Raw genomic sequence first — 18,573 nt, forward strand, 5'->3', positions numbered from 1 at the left:
ACTGGGCCATAGTATTAGTAGCAGCCCCGAACTTTTCTCCAGGGAAAAATCCAAATTCCAGAGTGGGACTCCTGCTAATTTATTATGGCCATTAGATTTGTGGATGTGATGCCTTTTTTTAATGTGAGAAACAAGTTTAGTTTAAGATTTATAAATTTTAGCTCTTTGCATGTTTTCTGAACTTGTAGAGGGAAAGTTAATGCACAGTACAAATTGTGAAAAATAATGTGCAAATAAAATGGAAGTACACTCTTAAAATGAATAGAGTACATTATCTCCATCCAGATGGAGAGTCATCTGCATGACTAATCTGAATGCTGCTTCAGTTAAAATGATTTTTAGAAATTTTATAGGGGAGTGAGGAGCAGCAGTGGGGAGAAGGCAACCCCAGCCCCCTCCATGTGCCCCAAGGGGTGAAGTGCCAGGACCCCACTTCCCCTGTGTCCCCCGCCCCCACACATGGCTCCTACCCCAGGACACAGGGTGGTTGGGCTGGCACTCTGGGAGGAGGTGGTGGCGAGGCATGCGACCGATGGACTATAAAGTCTATTTGAAAAGTGGGCAAAGGATATCATGGAATGCAGGAATGAGTAAAGACCTCATGTACATGACGTGTCAACATATCAAAACTCTGAACCTGGACTTGAAGAGAGTTTCAATCCCTGTCACTACCCACTCTAATGGTGACCCCTAACCTTTGGGGTGGAAGCTGTTTGCCAGCTGGTCATCAGTGTTCCCAGGACTGGTCCAGTTCTGAGGAATGCACGGAAACTGGGAGCTCACTGCTCCATCAAGAATGAACCATCCTAACAATAAAAATTAAAAAAAAAAAAAAAAAAAGAATGAACCATCCCATGACATTGTAGTCACCCACCTGGGGTCCAAGTCCTCCTGCTCTTTAACCTACAGGGGTGTCCAACCTTTTGGCATCTCTGGGCCACACTGGAAGAAGAAGACTTGTCTTAGGCCACACATTAAATATACAAACGTTAACAAAAACCGATGAGCAAAAAAAAGGTTTTAAGTAAATTTACGATTTTCTGTTAGGCCTCATTCATAGCCATCCTGGGTTGCATGTGGCCCATGGGCTTCGGGTTGGACGCCCCTGAAACATGTGCAGCCTTTACCTCACTAGCACCTGGGCAGCTTTTTGAGGATGTGAAGCTAGCAGGCAGACAAATATTGGCCTCTGCATGCCTCCCCGTTGCTAGAATGTTCCTCATGAATGCCCCTCCTGCTTGCTCTCCAGTCTACATGGAAGGCCTTTGGACTGCCGGGATGCTGTAGGTTTCCCAGCTGCTTCTCAGAGCCAGAGGGCACAGAGAATGCGGCAGTGGGTGCCAGGGTGCAGATGATCATCAGCAGGCCTCTGAGCAACGGGGTCTCCTGAGGCAGGAGCCAGGAGCACACCCTGCACAGAGACCAGAGGAGTTGACACCCAGCCAGCTGCCAGCCCCACCTTAGTTGCCTATGGTCTTGCTGCTGATTTTGACCCCATGAGGGAGAAAGAAGCCACAGACTTTGGCCCCTGGGTGCTGGATTCAAACAGTGACAAGTCTGTGGACCAAGACATTGAGAAAGCCATCCACGAGTATACCTGAAGGCCAAGAACAGTGCTGCCCAGCCAGAGCCATTGATGGGGACAGTCAGTGCAAACCAGAGCCTTCTCAGAGCAGCCCCTGACTGACTACCCTGTGTCCCTAAAACTTGCACCTGGCTCAGGAGGTGTCCCTAGAAGCCATGTGGGAGTCAGCAAGGCCCCATGATCTACCTCCTGGGTCAGCATAAGCAGCAAGGACTCCTTTTGAGCAGAGCATCCAGGTAGAAGTAGAGCAGTTTCCGAGTGAAAAAAGACAATATTAGACCCCAAAATGTGACACGCCTGCAGATAATAAACCAGACCCAGTGACAACTTGGCCAAACTGGCACTCTGATCCAGTGAAGAGCTGGTCATCCAGGTGCACTGGCAGGATTTAGTGGGATATTGTGAGGAGTTTGTCTTCTGGAAACATCCCAGGTTGGCTAAGGTGACTGCACAGCCCAGAGACCTCAGGTGTAAAGTCACCACTGAGCCAGAGAGTTTGGGCGGCATGAAGATGGCAGCCCCCAGGCCAGCCACTGACTGCTGCACTGAAAAACCTAGGGTAAGGGTAGGGTCAAGAGGAACCTGGGCCCCAGGAGGAGGAGACAGGGAGTCAAGAAAATGGCCCCAGTACACAAGGCATCCAACTCCAGCAGCGCCAACGGCATCAAGGAGGCCATTCAGCTGAAGAAAAGAAAGGGGACCACAGCAAAAAACCTAGCTGGGGGAGGAGCAGACTGATCCTCCTGCCCACAGCATGAGCCATGCCACAGAGTGTGCCTTGCCCGAAACCCATAGGAAAATGCTAGGCAAATAGAAGCCAGTGGCCTCAAAGTTGGTGGACCTTGGCCCACATGGCCTTAACCCTGACTGTTCCTCCAAGCCACCAAAGGAAACCAAAGCCTTTGCACCCCCAGGAAACACAGTAGCCAAGAGCAAGTTTGTGGACTAGTGCTCACATCGGGCAGAGACACCACCAAGCTTATGTGTACTGAAGCGATCCTGGACATATCCAAAATGATCCTGCCAGCTCCTGGGCAGGGCAATGACAGACCTCTGTCTGCCAGCCCACTCCCTTGTCCCCTAAATGTGCCTTCTCAGACAGTGAGAGCAGCTCCATGGACAGTGACAACAGTATACAGCAGGAGATCCAGATATTTTGGGTGCTGAAGGTACATTCAGGGAGTTTGCTGGCTAGGACACCTGCCTGCAATCTGCAGAGAGCCACTGTCATCTCCTGGCCTCAACAGATAGGCTGGTGTCCCCAAAGCCCCTGTATCTAAAACACTGAGCTGCAAAAGGAAACGCAGAAAAGGCAGCAATGCCGTGTGGTGGGCCATGCCCAAGAAAATGAGAGAGGTGGTAAAGGAGGGTGCCCCAGACCCTGACCGAGGTCAGGGAAAAGTACACTCTGACCAAGAAAAAGCCAGCGAGGTCCCTGGGAGGGAGGGCAGGCAAGGGGACAGCCTGTCCCCTACAGGATAGGAGGGCTGGGTGACGAGCATATGGCCCTGAACACAGGGGTGGCGTGTCACCAGAAGGCAGGAAGGCAGTGGAGGTGAAGAGTGTAGACAAGAGGGAAAGCTCCAAGGACAAAAGCAGCTTGCTGGATAGTGACAAGGACCTGGACACTGCCATGAAGGACTTGTTACAGTTCAAGTGGAAGCTCAAAAGGAGACCCCAGCCTGTGTGCAGGAAGAATGTCAGGTTCAAGACCACCAAGACATGGGCCCTGGGTCATCAGGGTGGCTTCCAAAGAGGCTGGAAGGATGGAAGCCCACACTTGAAAAATTGCCTCTCATGGGGCTGGATGGACATGGGAAGGGGGGGAAAAAGTGGGTACTGTAATAGCATAAACAATTTTTTTGAAAACCTGCCTCTCAAAGTCCAAACGGGACAGCAGGGAGGACTCACTGAGGAAACCTTCCAGCATCTTCTGCAGTTGGACAGAGGGAAGAGAGTCAGGCAGCACTGCACTTGCGGATGTGCCTCTGCCTTCCTGTCTGGGCAGACAGCCTGTGGAGGACATGTGTTCTCCAGTGAGGCAGAGGCACATCACCTTCACTGCTCACCCATCGGCCCCGGCTCTCAGTTTGATGACAGCAGTTTCATGGACAGTGACAACAACATCAAACTGGAGATCAGCAAGTTTTTGGCCAAAAAGGCTAAGGACTCCATTGGGCAGTTCAGAAATTCAAGGAACGGAGTCCCGCCATACCCAGGCTGGAAAGTGTGCCCAGGCCACAACCACTGTGCTCAAAGGTAGTGGGCCCAGCCCTCACCCTTCAGCCCAGTGTGTACACACAAAGGCAGAGGGACAGGGGTCCCCTCAGCTGGCCCCTGGGCCAGGGGACGGCCCCACACACAGAGCAGGCCTGCCTCCCTGCTGCTCTGTCCAGAGGCCAGCTGGTGCCACCCAGAAGCACCAGTGGAACTGTTGTCTGCCAGACGATCACCCACAGGTAGGTAAAACCTTTATCCACACAAAGATCAAAGCCCACAAGGGGCCAGGCCTGCCACTGGGGATATTACTTCCAGTCATCTGTCCAGTTGTGTGGAAGCAGGCGCCCTGGCAGGAAGCCCCAGTGGGACTTTGCCCATGAGTTCTCGGAGCCCAAGCGCACTGACTTGTAGCCCAGGAGCGGATATGGAGGGGGCAGCCACAGGCCGGCCTCACCCTCCCATGGGGGCAGTACTGCCCACCAGAGTTGGCCGCAGAGCACATGAGCAGTGAGTTTTGAGGCAGGGACATGGTGTGGCAAGGGGACCAGGAGCAAAAGGGAGAAGGGAGCCCAGCCTCACCACAGACCCCAAGAAGGGCTTGCCCTTCGTAGGCTTCTCCCTGCTGCTCTCCATTCAATTATTCCACTTCGGGAGTAGTGTCTCCTTGGGAGCCAAGCCAGCCGGCCTCTTCAGCCCCAGCCCGAACCTGCCTCTGCAGGGCCTGTCCCTCTCAGTGTCTCAGAGGCCCCAGCAGGCCATGGCCCTATGTTTGGAAGCTCAAACTTGCTCATGAAGAAGGAGGGTAGGCACTAGCAGTGCTCAGCTTACAGAACAGCAGAAACTTGGGTTCAGATGAGGACATTTTAGACCTGAGGTATACACGGAGGATGGATGATAGAGATGACAAGGACCAGGAGGCCTGGGATGGTGACACATTAGGCTGAGCAACACCTCCATGGAAGACAATGGCTTCATGGCCAAAGTCCTCAAGCTGCAAGTATGTGTCCTGGCACCAGCATGTATGTGGACAGCACATATATGTGCATGTACCTGTGTGTATATGGACACTGTGGGTAAAAGGGGGGAATGGGAGCCACTGTAACTGCCTTGTACATATGTGCACTAATGAGAAACAGTGCCCTTACTTAACATATGCATCCTGGTAAATATGATTTTTGTATCTTTTTTGTAAATTATTTAGTGCTGTAAAACCATTTTTTGGAAAATATAGCTGTTTGATTTTGTAGGACATCCCTGAGTGCAGTTTCTGTGTCCTCCATAGCACTTGGTTCTGCCTGTCACAGCCAGGTTTAAGTGACCCTGAGACCCTGTGACTTTGAGGTGACTACTGTGGAAACATCCAGTTGTGCCTGAGGGGGCAGCATTGATACCCCCAAAGCACTCCCCAAGTCCCCCCTGCCTCTGTCCAAAGGTTCCTGGACATCACTTGTTATAAGTGACCCTGGGCAAAAGCCTGGAGCCTCCGACCAGAGAAATGTCAAAGCACAAGCACCAGCAAACAGACTGGCCACGCCTCAGTGCATGTGGAAGTCCCAGGCAGGAGCTCGTGCCGGTCACCCCAGTTTTCCCTAGACCTGAATTGTCTCCTATCCAGTCCTATTCAATGGCTACATGGTTCTAATAGCTCAGTAAACCTCTTTGAACATGGGAGCCACTCTTACTCATTTTTAGCCACCGCCCTACAAGGTAACAGGCAGCCCATATATCTTAAATGTTCATGTCCTGACCTATGCCAGTGAATGAGCCCAGACACTTGGATCACTGAGGACAGAGCCCAGTACTCTCCAGAGAAATGCCAAGCAAATGCTTCAGGAGGCTTTCAGAGAGCCTGCCTCCCATGGCAGGATGAGAAGGCCATGTCCAGCACCATGCAGCTTGGCTGCAGGCAGAGTCCTGGTCCTCTCCCAGTGCTCTAGGTGTTTGGGCTCAGGATAGGGAGGAGTGTGGCATCCTGTGCCACCTCTGTTCGGCAGGGGTGCACGTGGCTACTGTAGACACAGGAGGGACAGCTATGTCACATGGGTCTGGGCTCTGACCAGTCACCACATTTACATGTGATTGTCCTGGAGACTTTCATTGGTTGCCCTGAGCTTTAGAACTCTCCATCACAATTTAGCTGCAATGGCCCTGGAGCAAGGTTTATTTTGCAGCCAAATGTACTTTGTATTCTAACATTCAAGTGAATTTTCTGCACATCTTGCACCCCTGGGTTTTAGCAGTGACTCACTCTTGTGCCGAAATGTGGACCTGCACTGGCACCACAGTCAGTGTCTGCTTGGTCCCATGCTGTGACAAGCAGGCCTGGGGAGTCCAACTGTCCCGTGGCTGCCTGATGTGCACTTGAGGTATCTGTTGTCAAATACTCATTCACTCAAGTGCTTCCAGGAAAAACAGTTCATGTATTCTATGCTTTAAATTTTATTTAATTTTTAAGAAGTGCATTGGATACTCAAAAACAAAAATCAGCGGCTTTTGTATATGAGAACTAGCTTTTTGTTGCTAATAAATCAAGCACTGCTCATGAATCAAAAAAAGATATTTCATAGAATATATATTTTTAGCAAAAACAATTTTTACTACTGATACAATAGACATTTTTTATCCCATAAAAGAAAAAATGCCCTAGGTAATTTCAAATTCTTTTTGTAAGTCATAATATCCCAATGATACATACTCATTTTTAGATTTGTAAGATGGACAGGTTATGTAAGTTCCTCCCAAAGTTTTATTGTGGCTCCTTCAATTTTTGAAAACACAATTTTAAGTTTTGTAGTGTGTTTCTTTCAAACTTACGTTTCTCATCACGCAGTCTTTAGACCACTGTTAAATATACTGTTCTTTTCCTAGTTTGGACTATGTCACATTTAATGATGCCAAAGATCTTTGAAAGGGCGTTTTCCTATTTTTAACCAAGAGAAAAAGTTTATATATAAACTTGAGCAGGAGAAAAATAGATTTTAGATCTCAGAAGATTTTTCTCTGATCTCTAACTTCTGAAAATCAGTTCCAGCACCAGTTCCTTATATTTTTAGTATTAAATCTACTTTTCCTAACATTTTGCCAGATTTCAAATGTGTTTTTCAAAAATACTATTGGATATTGATGGCTGATCTGCTGAGTTCACTGAAAAGATGTGCCTTGAAATTTTGTTCCTAATCACCAGGTTCTTCAAAGAAAATGTGAAGAAAATGCTTAATGAGATAGTCCGTGTTTCCACAGCAAGTCATTTCAGTTCCCATTATTGCACAGTGTAAACTTGTGAACACTGTTATTACTTACTTTGCAGCTAAATATTTGACTCTTGAAAACTTTCCTTCTTCCCCAGCAAGAAACTTCTTCAGTATCTTTGAAGTTAAGTGCTCAGATGGTAGTTGCTAATGAACTTCAGTGTTCCCTGCAACTCTACAAATTCATTCATTATTTCATCCATGTCTGCAGTCTGGTTGCAAAAGCTATAATCTTTCTCAACTAATATACAGTCTGGTCCTTAGATTTGGTTTTCTCTAGGCTAAAAACTTAGTGGACATAACCCAGTAACAGTAAGTTTATAGGTTCTCTGCCAACCATTCCATTTTAAATCTGTTGACCTTGCTAAATGCTGCATATAAACTATGAGCAAAACAAAGGCTTCTACTTGAGGACCAGAAATCAGACAAAAGTGAGATATAATTGAGTATGGTAAAAAATGAAATGATTTAATGTTTTGAGTGTAAATAAAAAGTAACATATTAACTGATGCCTTCATGTTTGAAGGTATAATTTCAGAAGATTTGAATTTAATATTACCACCAACTTTATTCTGCTTTGTTTAAAACAGCCCATCCCAAAGATAGAATGTGGCCTCCTAACGGAACTGTCCTTGTACTCCTTAAGACAGACAGACAAAGCGTGTCCACATAGCTTATGTGTGGTCATATCTGACCCAGCAACAGAAACTGGCAGGGAGCCGGCCTGTCTGTGTGCAGACGGTGTGAAACAGTCTGTTTCCCTTGCAGCTGTTTACATTTCCTCATTTCGCTGTGTTTTTTTTTTTTAAATAAAAAGTGCTGAGGTCAGGTAACTAATTTCATTAGAAAGAGAAAACAAACTAATAGGTTCATTCTTGTTTTCTCTCTAGGGATAATTTATTAACATTCTTCCCTTTCTCCCTCCACCTCACCTTCTACACCTCAGCTTTACAAATACATTTGATATCTTAACATTTCAGGAAAGCAAATACCAAAAGGATTATGTTTTCTCATTTCAATCCACCTTGAATTTAAGCTTCTAGCGCAGTCAGCTACAGCTCTTAGGCCAAATCCAGCCAGCCACCTCTCTTGTAAGTAAAGTTTTATTGTAACGCAGCCATGCCCATTCATTTGTGAATTGTCAATGGCTGCCTTTGCATATATGGCAGGGTTGAGTGGTTGTAACAGAGTTCAAATGCTGTCTGAAATATTTACTATCTGGCCAGGAAAGGATTAGGATTCTAATATTCTTTAACAGGGCAAGGCTTGTTGTTGATTGGCTAGTATCTTTTAAATCATGTTTAGTGTATTTTTTCCTACAGTCTATAAGTGACATTTTCTGAAGTTCTTTCCCCAAATATTTGCTGAAGGCAAGAGACTTTGTGTATTACTGAATTATAATATAAGCCAAGGAAATCTGGTATGAAAGAAAGGACAACACATCAAACGGCCACGGTTTAGTCCCTGCTACTCTGGCTGCAGGACCCTGAGCTTGTCACTTAACCTCACTGGACCTCAGCTTTCTCCTTAAAATGGAAGAGTCTAATCATGTTAACATATAAGATCTCTTCTGCCTTGAACAATTTTATGCAGTAAGTCATCCTGGAAACATACAAAAAAAGAAAAGAATTAAATGTGGTTAAAATAGAATTTCTTAATTTTGAGGGAAATATTTTAACTACGCGAATGATAAATAATGTGGTTCCTAAAGAAACAAGCTAAGAAATAAGTATTCCCACTGTTTATTTTTGTTACTCTGAATTTTTTTTAAATATCTATTTACAGTTCCTATGCACCAGTTCAAATACTCCTTTTTTGAAGAAATGTATATTAAACATGTACTGTGTGCTCAGCCCCGTGCTAGGTGCCATTATGGGATGTCAAAGAATTCAAGAGTCTGGTCACAGAAAAAAAAAAAAAAGAAAAAAGCGCTTAAACAGCTTGTTCTATAATCTTGTCCCTCATACAGCCATTGCCCTCGTGGTTGTTAATGCCCTTGGTGTGGCAGGCATCCAAATCTTGGCTCTGCCCTGGGTTGCTTCTGCCCCCAGGGGTTACTCCACAGCTATGTCTGGGTCCTCTTGTTCTGTACAGACAGCCCTCTTGGGCAGGGCTCCATCCAGATGTCTCCAGCCAGATTACTTTCTGAGACAGGAACTCAACTCATGGGAAAAACACATTCTTGCCCCAGCATACAAGTGTTGACCGCCCTACCACTGGCCTCACCCTACCCTCAGGGGCTGCCCCTGAGGCAGACTGCAGCCAGGAAGGAGGCAGTCAACAGTCTCTTTTCACTTGGGACCCCAAACACCACCAAATGTCATGCTGCCCCAAGGATTCTTTCTCACACAGGGCTCCCTCCTGATGCACCAAGACAGGCCTTATAAGTTGCTGCAACTCAGCAAACATTCCTCCAGAGAATGAGATAGTGAGCTCTCCTTGCTAGCACCTCCAGTTTCTGTGCATAGTTCTTTTGGAGCATCCACCGTCCTTTACTTCCATGGGGAAGGGGGCAACTCCCTCTCCTTTCTTCCCCATCAAGAAGAAGGGAAATCAAATACTTCATCTCCTCATCCTGTAACTCCTACAGGTTCCAGGCTTTTGCCTCTGTGGGGAGAATGGTGTCCTGGGATGAGTGTGGAAGGACAATTTTGAGCACTTTTCAGCAAGCCCTAGAGGGATGATGTGGCAGTTTTCTAGCCCACTTGATGCTACTTGATTTCTATTGACCTTAGCTCTTGGCTTTAGCCGAAAGTGCAAAAATAGGTGAAGTCCCAAATCACATTATCCTGTATATTATTTATACTTCATGGACTCGGGGAGGGAATAAAGGGTGCTGAGAAAGAGAAGCTACTGCTTTCCTTTGTTCTCAAAACCCAACTGCCTCTCACCTGCCCCCAGACCTTGACACAACTTTACATGCATTTGAACTTTGAGTTCTGAATTTCATAAACATGACCCATAGTCATGTTCACATAGAAGTGAAAAAGCTGCATATTTCTCACTACTGTTTTAAACAGTCAAATGTTACAGTGCATTGAAAATGTCCTCCATTGATTACTTTTTATTTACTTTGACACATTTCTCAAATGCCTTATATTTGTTATGGGTATCTCTAAAATATTTTGAGTCCCTCAGCCAAAAATATGGTAATAGAAATGGAGCAGGGCAGGAGAAAATTGAAGGTTGGCATGTTATGCATTTACATCCAGATAGTCACCAACTTGGGGCTGCTCACTGAAATCCCTTCCAGATGATATTGCTGGAGACCAGATTACTCTCCAGTCCTCAAAGGAGTCGAGCTGTCAAACATTTCTGAGCCATTGTCTTTGAAATTTGTGAGTCCTTTGAGGGCAAGAATTTTCATCTTTTTAATCTTTGTAACCCTAGTAAATAGAACCCCACTGCCTAGTGCATAGTAGGACCTTAATAAATATTGGATGGATGGATGGACGGATGGACAGACAAGCAGTCACTTCTTCCCACTACTAGTGAAATGAGCTCCTTCTCTACCCCTTCTAGCCTTGGTACTTACTTGCCTTTTTTGTTCATGAGCAGGCAGTTGAGATTTATCATCTGTTCTTGTCCGCATGGACACTATCCACTCTGTCCAGTGCCTGCCTTGAGAGCTCCAGTCCTGTGCTCTCAAGAACTTTAGTAACTAGCATTTAATAAGTGCTCAATACAAGTAGCAATTGTCATTGCTATTATTCTGTTACTCTTACTCTCAGAATTTAACACTGAGTTATAAGTTATAAATACCTAAGGAGTTTATTAAAGCACAAACTTCTAGACCCCCTTTTCAAATTCTTATTCAGTAGGTCTGGAGTGAGGCCCAGAAATCTGCATGTTTAATAACCACTCCAGCTGATTATGCTATGAGTCCTCAAGAAATCACACTGACATAAGATCTAGGGAACCATACTTGGCATGGTAAGATCAAGCCACAAATAAAATGTCTCCAGTGACAGAGTGGGAGCAATTCTTGGAGCTGTGGAAATTTTGTTGCTTTGTGAGTAAAAACTAATGTGCATTTATTAAATGTGTAAATAGAAACTAATACTAATCATAGCTGAAAAATTTGAAAGTAGGGCTAGTAGTATCCCTTGGTTAAGAAGACAAAACTTTTCATGGTGGAATTAGGCATTATAAGGTGATAGTGCTGTCAACCTGTAAAGCCTCTAAGGTTTTTTTCTTTTTTTTCCGAACAGTAGCATTCAGGAGTTTTTAAAATCTTTTTATTGTTAATATACTTTTTAATTTTGTTCAGTTATCAGTATTATGACATGTCAGGTGATGAGTGTGTCTATTTTGTAAGTGTTATATATTGTAAATGTGTTTTTTAACTTACTGATCCTTCTGGGATGGGGGGGGCAAGGGGTCATTGACCTCTCCACTAGCATGGTTATGCATAGTAGGGGAGTTAAAAAAGGACAAAAATCAACCACCTCAAAACTACCATGTATTTTAGAGAAGTTAGGAAATAGAAGTGGCAGACCAGCCAAGATCATTTTTAACTTGTCACTTTTCAAAGCAGACTGTTGAATGAGACAGTTCAACTGAGGTGGAAATTAACATTTCAACTGTATTTCTACACTACAGACATTTTTCTCTAATGAACTAATTTTCTTAAGAAACGTAAATTTTTGGATCATTTAAATTTGTGGGGGTTTTAAAATATATTTAGATTCTTCCAATGTCTTCTCACATTCTGTGACTTTCAAATTCAAAAGACAAAAAGTTTATGTTCTTGATTTCCTGTGTAAGGGTGCCAGCACTGATACTGTTAATGAACATCCCTAGTAAAATAAGCACAAACCTTTTGTGAGAACATTCCTTCCTAGAAGGAGTTGGGTTTGCCCTTTCCCAAGAAGTAGATTTCTGTGAAAATTCCTTCAGTCGCGTCTTGGCCAGAAAGCATTGAATTTACTCTGTAATCATCTTACTAAATGTTGCTTCTATCAGAGGAAAAGGTACTGTGATTACTGAAATATTGATGAATTTAAAATGACAAGGCAATTGCCACATTGACAGAATTTGGGACCATCTCTTTAAAGGTGATTTTTTAAAAAGATATGCATACAGCTCATATTTCATCAAGTTTCCTTGAATGAACAAGAGATGATTAACAAGAAGATCCCACTGGAATCATCAGCCTGCCTTTTTAAGAGGAAAACACCGTTTAGTGACATAATAAATATGAAGCTCTGATTTTTAGCAAAGAATGATAAATGTTGACTGGATTTTCTTCTTTGCTTTTAGCTGTATGACAAAATTAACACAAAGTCCTCACCACAAATCAGGAATCCTCCGAGTGATGCAGTACAGAGAGCCAAAGAGGTAAGTGACATATTTTCTAAACACATCTGGATACATAATTGCTGCCTGTGTTGAAAACTTTCTGCTGCACAGGAAGAAGCAGTTTCCTTGGAGTCATAGTTGGACCATTATGCTCGGATTTAGTATTTCTAAGTTTATCACTTAGCATTTGCATACAGAAAAGAAAAAAACCTCAGCAACATTGCCTAGATTTCTAGTTCTGGTTCTGCTATGTAAACTTGAACACGTTAATATGTTAATTTTGCTTATCTTTTTTTAAAAAAAGAAGTTAATTTATTGCACCTGGTGAAAACACACATGCTCTGAAAATCTGAGTTGCTTTTTTAAGGTGGTTTGAAAGTTCGTTAAATATCTGTAGCATCTAAGTTCAGAGATAATGCATTTCCGTAAATTGTCAGTTCATGTGTATCTGCCACAGACTTTAATAAAACTTTTTTAATATAGAAATATGATATTGCAGAAAGCTTGGAAAATAAAACGAAAATGAAAACTACTGTGTTAGGGTGATGGGATTGTGGATGAATTTTTATTTTCCAAACTTTCCAGTCACTATTCTTTTGCATATAAATTTTTATGTAGTTCCAATCAAAATGTATCGTTTTTAACCTAACATTATATAATGAGCATTTTCCCATGTTTCCACTTGGTCTTTGTAAATATAAGTTCTAATGGTGGCCTAATTTTTCTTTGTTATTGCTAAATTATAGTGAATTAGCAATTCCCCCATTGTTGGATACCTAGTGGGTTTTTTTTTTCACTTTTTGATGTTATAAAAGTCGTCATGCAAATAAACATTTCTCTTTGAAAAAGTTCATTTCTTATAAAGTGAGGTTACTAAGTAAAAGAATATGAAAGACAACCCTGACCATTGTGGCTCAGTTGGTTGGGTGTCATTCCACAAAGCAAAAGGTTGCTGAATTTGAGTCAGGGCACATGTCTGGGTTGCAGCTCCGTCCCTGGGGGCAACCTATCAATGTTTCTCTCATATTGATGTTTCTCTCCCTCTCGTTCTTCTTCTCTTCCCCTCTCTCTAAAAATAAATTTTAAAAATCTTTTTAGAAAAAGAATATGAAAGACATCATTTCTTCCCTGACAGATTTTAAACACAAGACCTATACTGTAAAATATCATATATTCATTGAGAAACAAGACCTAGGACAGGGGGCTGCCAGGCCTGTCCATGTCTGGTCAGGGCACCAGCCAGGAGAAGTCCTCTCTTACTTAGGAGACCACAACTCTGTGTTTAAAATTATAGATTGTGAGAGTGGTAGGGAACCAGAGAGAGTGCATTTAGATAAGAAAGAAACCCTGTAGTTTCTATTTGTTTGGCCAGTTGTCCCCTGAATTGGTTGAGTAGCAGTTAGGTATGCTGCTGAAACCTAAGCCTTAGGCTGAGAGACCTCACAACATTCCTTCCTGCCATGGTATTAAGATTCTCCAAGCAGAGGTGAGAGGTTCCTACTGGATGGATGAATTTTGTGCCCCTGGCATCCAGTCCTGCTGAAGTAATCCTTGACTGGTTTAACTTTTGGAATTGAGTGCAATTTGTATAACCACTCTGTAAGCCCAGCCATCTACAGTTAGGAATCATAGCGGTTTGTATACTCTGAAAGACAACAGAAGTTTCCCCGGGGCTCATCTCATATGATCAAATTTTAAATGTGTAAACTCCATCTTGGTGGTAAGGGATAGCTTTTACAGAACAATTTCATTTGAAAACAATAGTTTTTACCTGTACACAGAAAATGTTAACGACTAATTAGTGAAGAAAATTTTGGTGGAAAGAGAAATGTTTGTGTTTTTTTATTATTATTCTCTAGGACACCCTGGCGATTAATCCTAGGAACCATTGGCAGAGCAGTGGTTCTGTCTATGTGAGGAGATGAGTGTGGAGAATAACACTTATTGCCAGGCTGCAAAGAAGATTACTCGTGTTTTTCTTCTCTAATTTGTTTTATTTGAACCTGTGTCATTTTAATCATTCTAAAAGGAATTGACAATTTTGTTAATGTAAAATAAAACTGTTACTAACTTTTATTACAGATTCCTTTTGGTGAGTTTGGAAAAAAGTTTGCAGAGATAATTTACCATTAAGTTAATTAAGTTACACTTGTAATAAATATGTTGTAGACTTACTATTTTGTATTTTTCAATAACCTTTTGAGTTATCATTGGATAGTGTAGGCAAGGACTTTTATAGCAATTTTTAAATTTTTATTGCCATCAATATAGTTCTTTTATATATTAATAACCTTTGAACATAATATTGGATTTTTTCCAAAATAATTGTTTTTTTCTGTCATAAAAATCTATAATTTTTTAAAATTTAAACGACTTCTGTATTTTTAAATTTTTGCATCCTCTCTGCACTATTCCATATCTTGCCTATTTTTTATTTTTTAGGTATTGGAAGAAATTTCATGTTACCCTGAGAATAATGATGCAAAGGAACTAAAGCGTATTTTAACACAACCTCATTTCATGGTAAGTAACAAACTTCCGCAGAACTAAAACCTTACTTTCAAAAGAAGTTTTTAATATTTTTCATTTTTATTAAAGTACAGTTAGCATTCAGTATTACATTAGTTTCAGATATATATCATAGTGATTCAACATTTATATACCTTATAAAGTGATCACCGTGATAAGTCTAGTAACCATCTGTCACCGTGCAAAGTTATTACAGTATTATTGACATGTTTCCTGTGCTGTGCACTACGTCCCCGTGGCTTATTTATTTTATAGCTGGAAGTTTGTACATCTTATTCACCTTTACCTTTTAAAAAAGGACGTTTTTTATAATCCTCATAAAACAACCATCTTCATCAAATACATTTTTATCCAGATAATATCAGACTGTTAAAATTATAATACAAACATACTAAATACATTAAGATTCTTGTATTTACTTTGTGTCACAGTTGTAAAGATGCTGTTTTTGAGGTGGCTCTTCAAATACCATGCGACCATCAGACAAGGAATTTGCTTCCTACAGGGCAGAACTTAAATCACTAGAGCTGTGTATGTTACTTAAACCACAGAGAGCTCAAACTGGAGACAGTTCTCACTAATAAAAAATTCTCTGAACATAGGTGATATATTACAGTAATTACATCTCTTCACAATGCAGAAGTCTTATACTTGTCTTCATTCATTTCTACTATTTAAATGGGATAGCACCTGTATTTAGCCAATTATTACAAAGCTAAATGGTTAAACAGAAATCAAAATAGATGAGATACATTTCTGTAGAAGAAGGTTCATAAGTTGTCTACCTAACTGCAATTCAAAAGCACGATTACAGATGGAAATTTATGTTAAATGTAACATTTTTAAAACATTAGACACATCAGTATATATGGAATATGTGTGGAAAATGGAAAATCCAAGCGACTGCCCTTTGGGAGAAAATCTGACTTAAAAGCTACGTTCTCTTTACTACTATGAGGTGAAATTTTTAATAGTAATGGTATATGTGTATCATGTCAGTGACTGTGAATTTTGACATACATTGTACTGTGTGATACAGTGTGTTAAAACATTTACCTACGCATTGAACTAGAATTTTTCCTTAAAGTGGAATTTTTCCTCAAAGTGACCACCTAATAAGGAACAATAACCATATTCACCCTAACTCTCCCACCCAAATATGAAAGGAAATCAAGTATAATCCTTGAGAACATTTGACTTGATTCCATCTGGTAGCAGCACTCCCAAGTGAATTACGGGAAACCAGGTTCTGACTGTACCTGTTTGTGTTCACCTGTGGAACATTCTAATACATGCTGGCCTACTGAAGCAGGTCCCATCCCCGGTGAATGGGCACGTGTCACCTCAGCTTGGTTGTTCACATTGAATTTATTTTTTTTAAGATTTTATTTATTTGTTTTTAGAGCGAGGAGAAGGAAGTGAGAAAGAGAGGGAGAGAAACATCAATGTGTGGTTGCCTCTCATGCACCCCCTACTGGGGACCTGGCCCACAACCCAGGCATGTGCCCTGACTGGGAATCGACTGGCAACCTTTCGTTCACAGGCCAGTGCTCAATCCACTGAGCAAAACAAGTCAGGGCTGAATTTATGGTGGTATTTAATTGTTGTTATTATCTGTTGCACAGACCAAGAAAATGAAGAAACCCCATGCCTTACTAGTCTCCTCAAGTTTGATAAATCGCAATGTCAGGAGTTAATTATCCTTACATAATATTATCTTGTTCCCTGATTGTTTCATATGTGTAAGCCATGTTTCCCCAGATTGTAATTAATTCCCCTTTAACCATCATGTCATATAGTGTAAAAGTGGTTAAAGCTGTGGGTCCAGATGGATCTGGGATTGAACTCCAGCCTTGCCACCCTTAACTCTGACTCTCTGAGCCAATCTTATGAAGTTGGAATAAGAATTAAGTAGATGGTATATGTACCATGTTTAGCACAGTGCCTGATACGTGCTTGATGCCTAAGAAATGTTAGCTAATGAACATTATTAGTTACTCCATAGTGTCTTATCATGTGTAGGGTATATAGTATGTTCTCAGTAAAACTGAATAGGTTAGGAACTTGCCCATTTGCAGATAGGTTAGCCTCACCTCAACTGTTCTGTGCAGTGTGTTTTCCATAGGTACAAACCTGAACATTTTTGATAGACATGTCATTCTATAAATTGCTGAATGACTTCAGCTCAAGTCAAAGAGTGATATATGACCATTTGAGATCAGTAAATCTTTCAGATTTGATGTAAGCTAAATAAAGAAATTAACATATACCCAAATAAGAGCCTTTTTAAGGCTAAGGTTTTTTTCAAAATCATTAATGTTCAGATACCTCCATGTCTCACAACCTACCTACCTTCAAAGCCTTGATTATTTTGCTTTTCTGGAGTCAGAGAGAAGTTAATGTGTGTGTTGCTATTAGTACACATTTTCAGAAATAATAAATAATTCTTAAATTTTTGAATACCTAGCTAGATGCTTAAAAGACATTTTCATTCATTCATCAAATATGTAATTGCCTATTATGTGCCAGGCACCACACTAGGCACCAAGGATAGTGGTGAATAGGACAAATAAGGTTCCTGCCCTCATGGAACTTCCATTCTAGTGGGAGGTGGTTGTGAGGATAGATAGAGACATAGAGGATAGATAGAGGATAGATAGGTGAGCTAGAGACATAGTAAGCAGAAAAACTAACAAGATAATTTCATATAATGATAATAACTATGAAGAAAAGAAAGGATAATGGGGTAGAGATGATAGTAAAGTGGGAGCTACTTTAGATGGTCAGGGGAAAGCCCTTCTGAGGAGTTAACACATGAACTAAGACTTGTTATGTGAAAGAACCAGCCTCCTGAGTGGGCAAGCCTGAGGAAGAACAAATTCGAAGGCCCAGAGGCAAGAAGGAGCTTTGTAGGGTCAAAGGACAGAAGGAAGGCCATTGTGGCTGGGTCATAGTGGAAAAGGAAGCAACTGGTACAAGAAGAGCTAGAAGATAGGTCCTTCCAGGCCATGGTAAGGAGTCTGGATTTTCTCCTGATTGCTGTAGGATGGCACTGAGTGATTGCAAGCAGAAAAATATTACGAGATCTGTGCTTTAGAGGTTGCTGGACCTGATGTGTAGAGAATGGACTATAGAGGGATAAGAGTTAAAAGAAGAATTCAGAGGCTGCTGTGAGAAGTGGTAGAGGCTTGGAGAAAGATGGGGCTAGTGGAAAATGGACAGTTGAGATTCTACATCACAGATGGTTGACTGTGACAGGACTTGCTGATGGATGGGATGTGAGGTGGTGTGATTAACCCCTTTTACACTTTGCAGAGGACATTGTGTCCTTGAAAGGTAAAGGGGTTTGCTTGAGGTCACCCACATAGTAAGTGGCCTCCGTGCAGTTCAAAATACAGATCTTCCCGACTCCAAAGCCCATGCTCTCAAAAGTGGGTTGCCATGGTTGCCAGATGGAAGGGAGTTTGGGGGGATAGGTGAAAAAGGTGAAGGGTTTAAGAAATACAAGTAAGTTGTTACAGAAGAGTCATAGGGATGTAAAGTACAACATAGGGAATATAGTCAATAATTTTCCACTAACTATGCATGATGTCAGATGGGTACTAGGTTTATAGGGATGATCACTTAGTAAGTTATATAATGTATACACCTGAAACTGATACAATAATGTATGTCAACTGTAGTTGAAAA

At 41.9% G+C, this 18,573-nt stretch overlaps 1 protein-coding gene and 1 pseudogene across 10 annotated transcripts in view; both read left to right on the forward strand.

Annotated features, from left to right (window-relative positions):
• CASK (calcium/calmodulin dependent serine protein kinase) overlaps positions 1 to 18,573 on the forward strand; it is a 439,221-nt gene that overhangs the window by 351,380 nt on the left and 69,268 nt on the right. For all 10 annotated transcript variants that reach the window (XM_053917273.2, XM_045187586.3, XM_053917276.2 and 7 more), the window contains 2 exons: positions 12,316 to 12,393; positions 14,797 to 14,877. In XM_053917273.2, coding sequence (XP_053773248.1) covers positions 12,316 to 12,393; positions 14,797 to 14,877 — 159 coding nt within the window. The remainder of the gene's footprint in view (positions 1 to 12,315; positions 12,394 to 14,796; positions 14,878 to 18,573) is intronic.
• LOC123478674 (protein phosphatase 1 regulatory subunit 26-like) lies at positions 734 to 4,780 on the forward strand (annotated as a pseudogene).

This window comes from Desmodus rotundus, chromosome X, assembly GCF_022682495.2.
Source record: "Desmodus rotundus isolate HL8 chromosome X, HLdesRot8A.1, whole genome shotgun sequence".
NCBI classification, from domain to species: domain Eukaryota; kingdom Metazoa; phylum Chordata; class Mammalia; order Chiroptera; family Phyllostomidae; genus Desmodus; species Desmodus rotundus.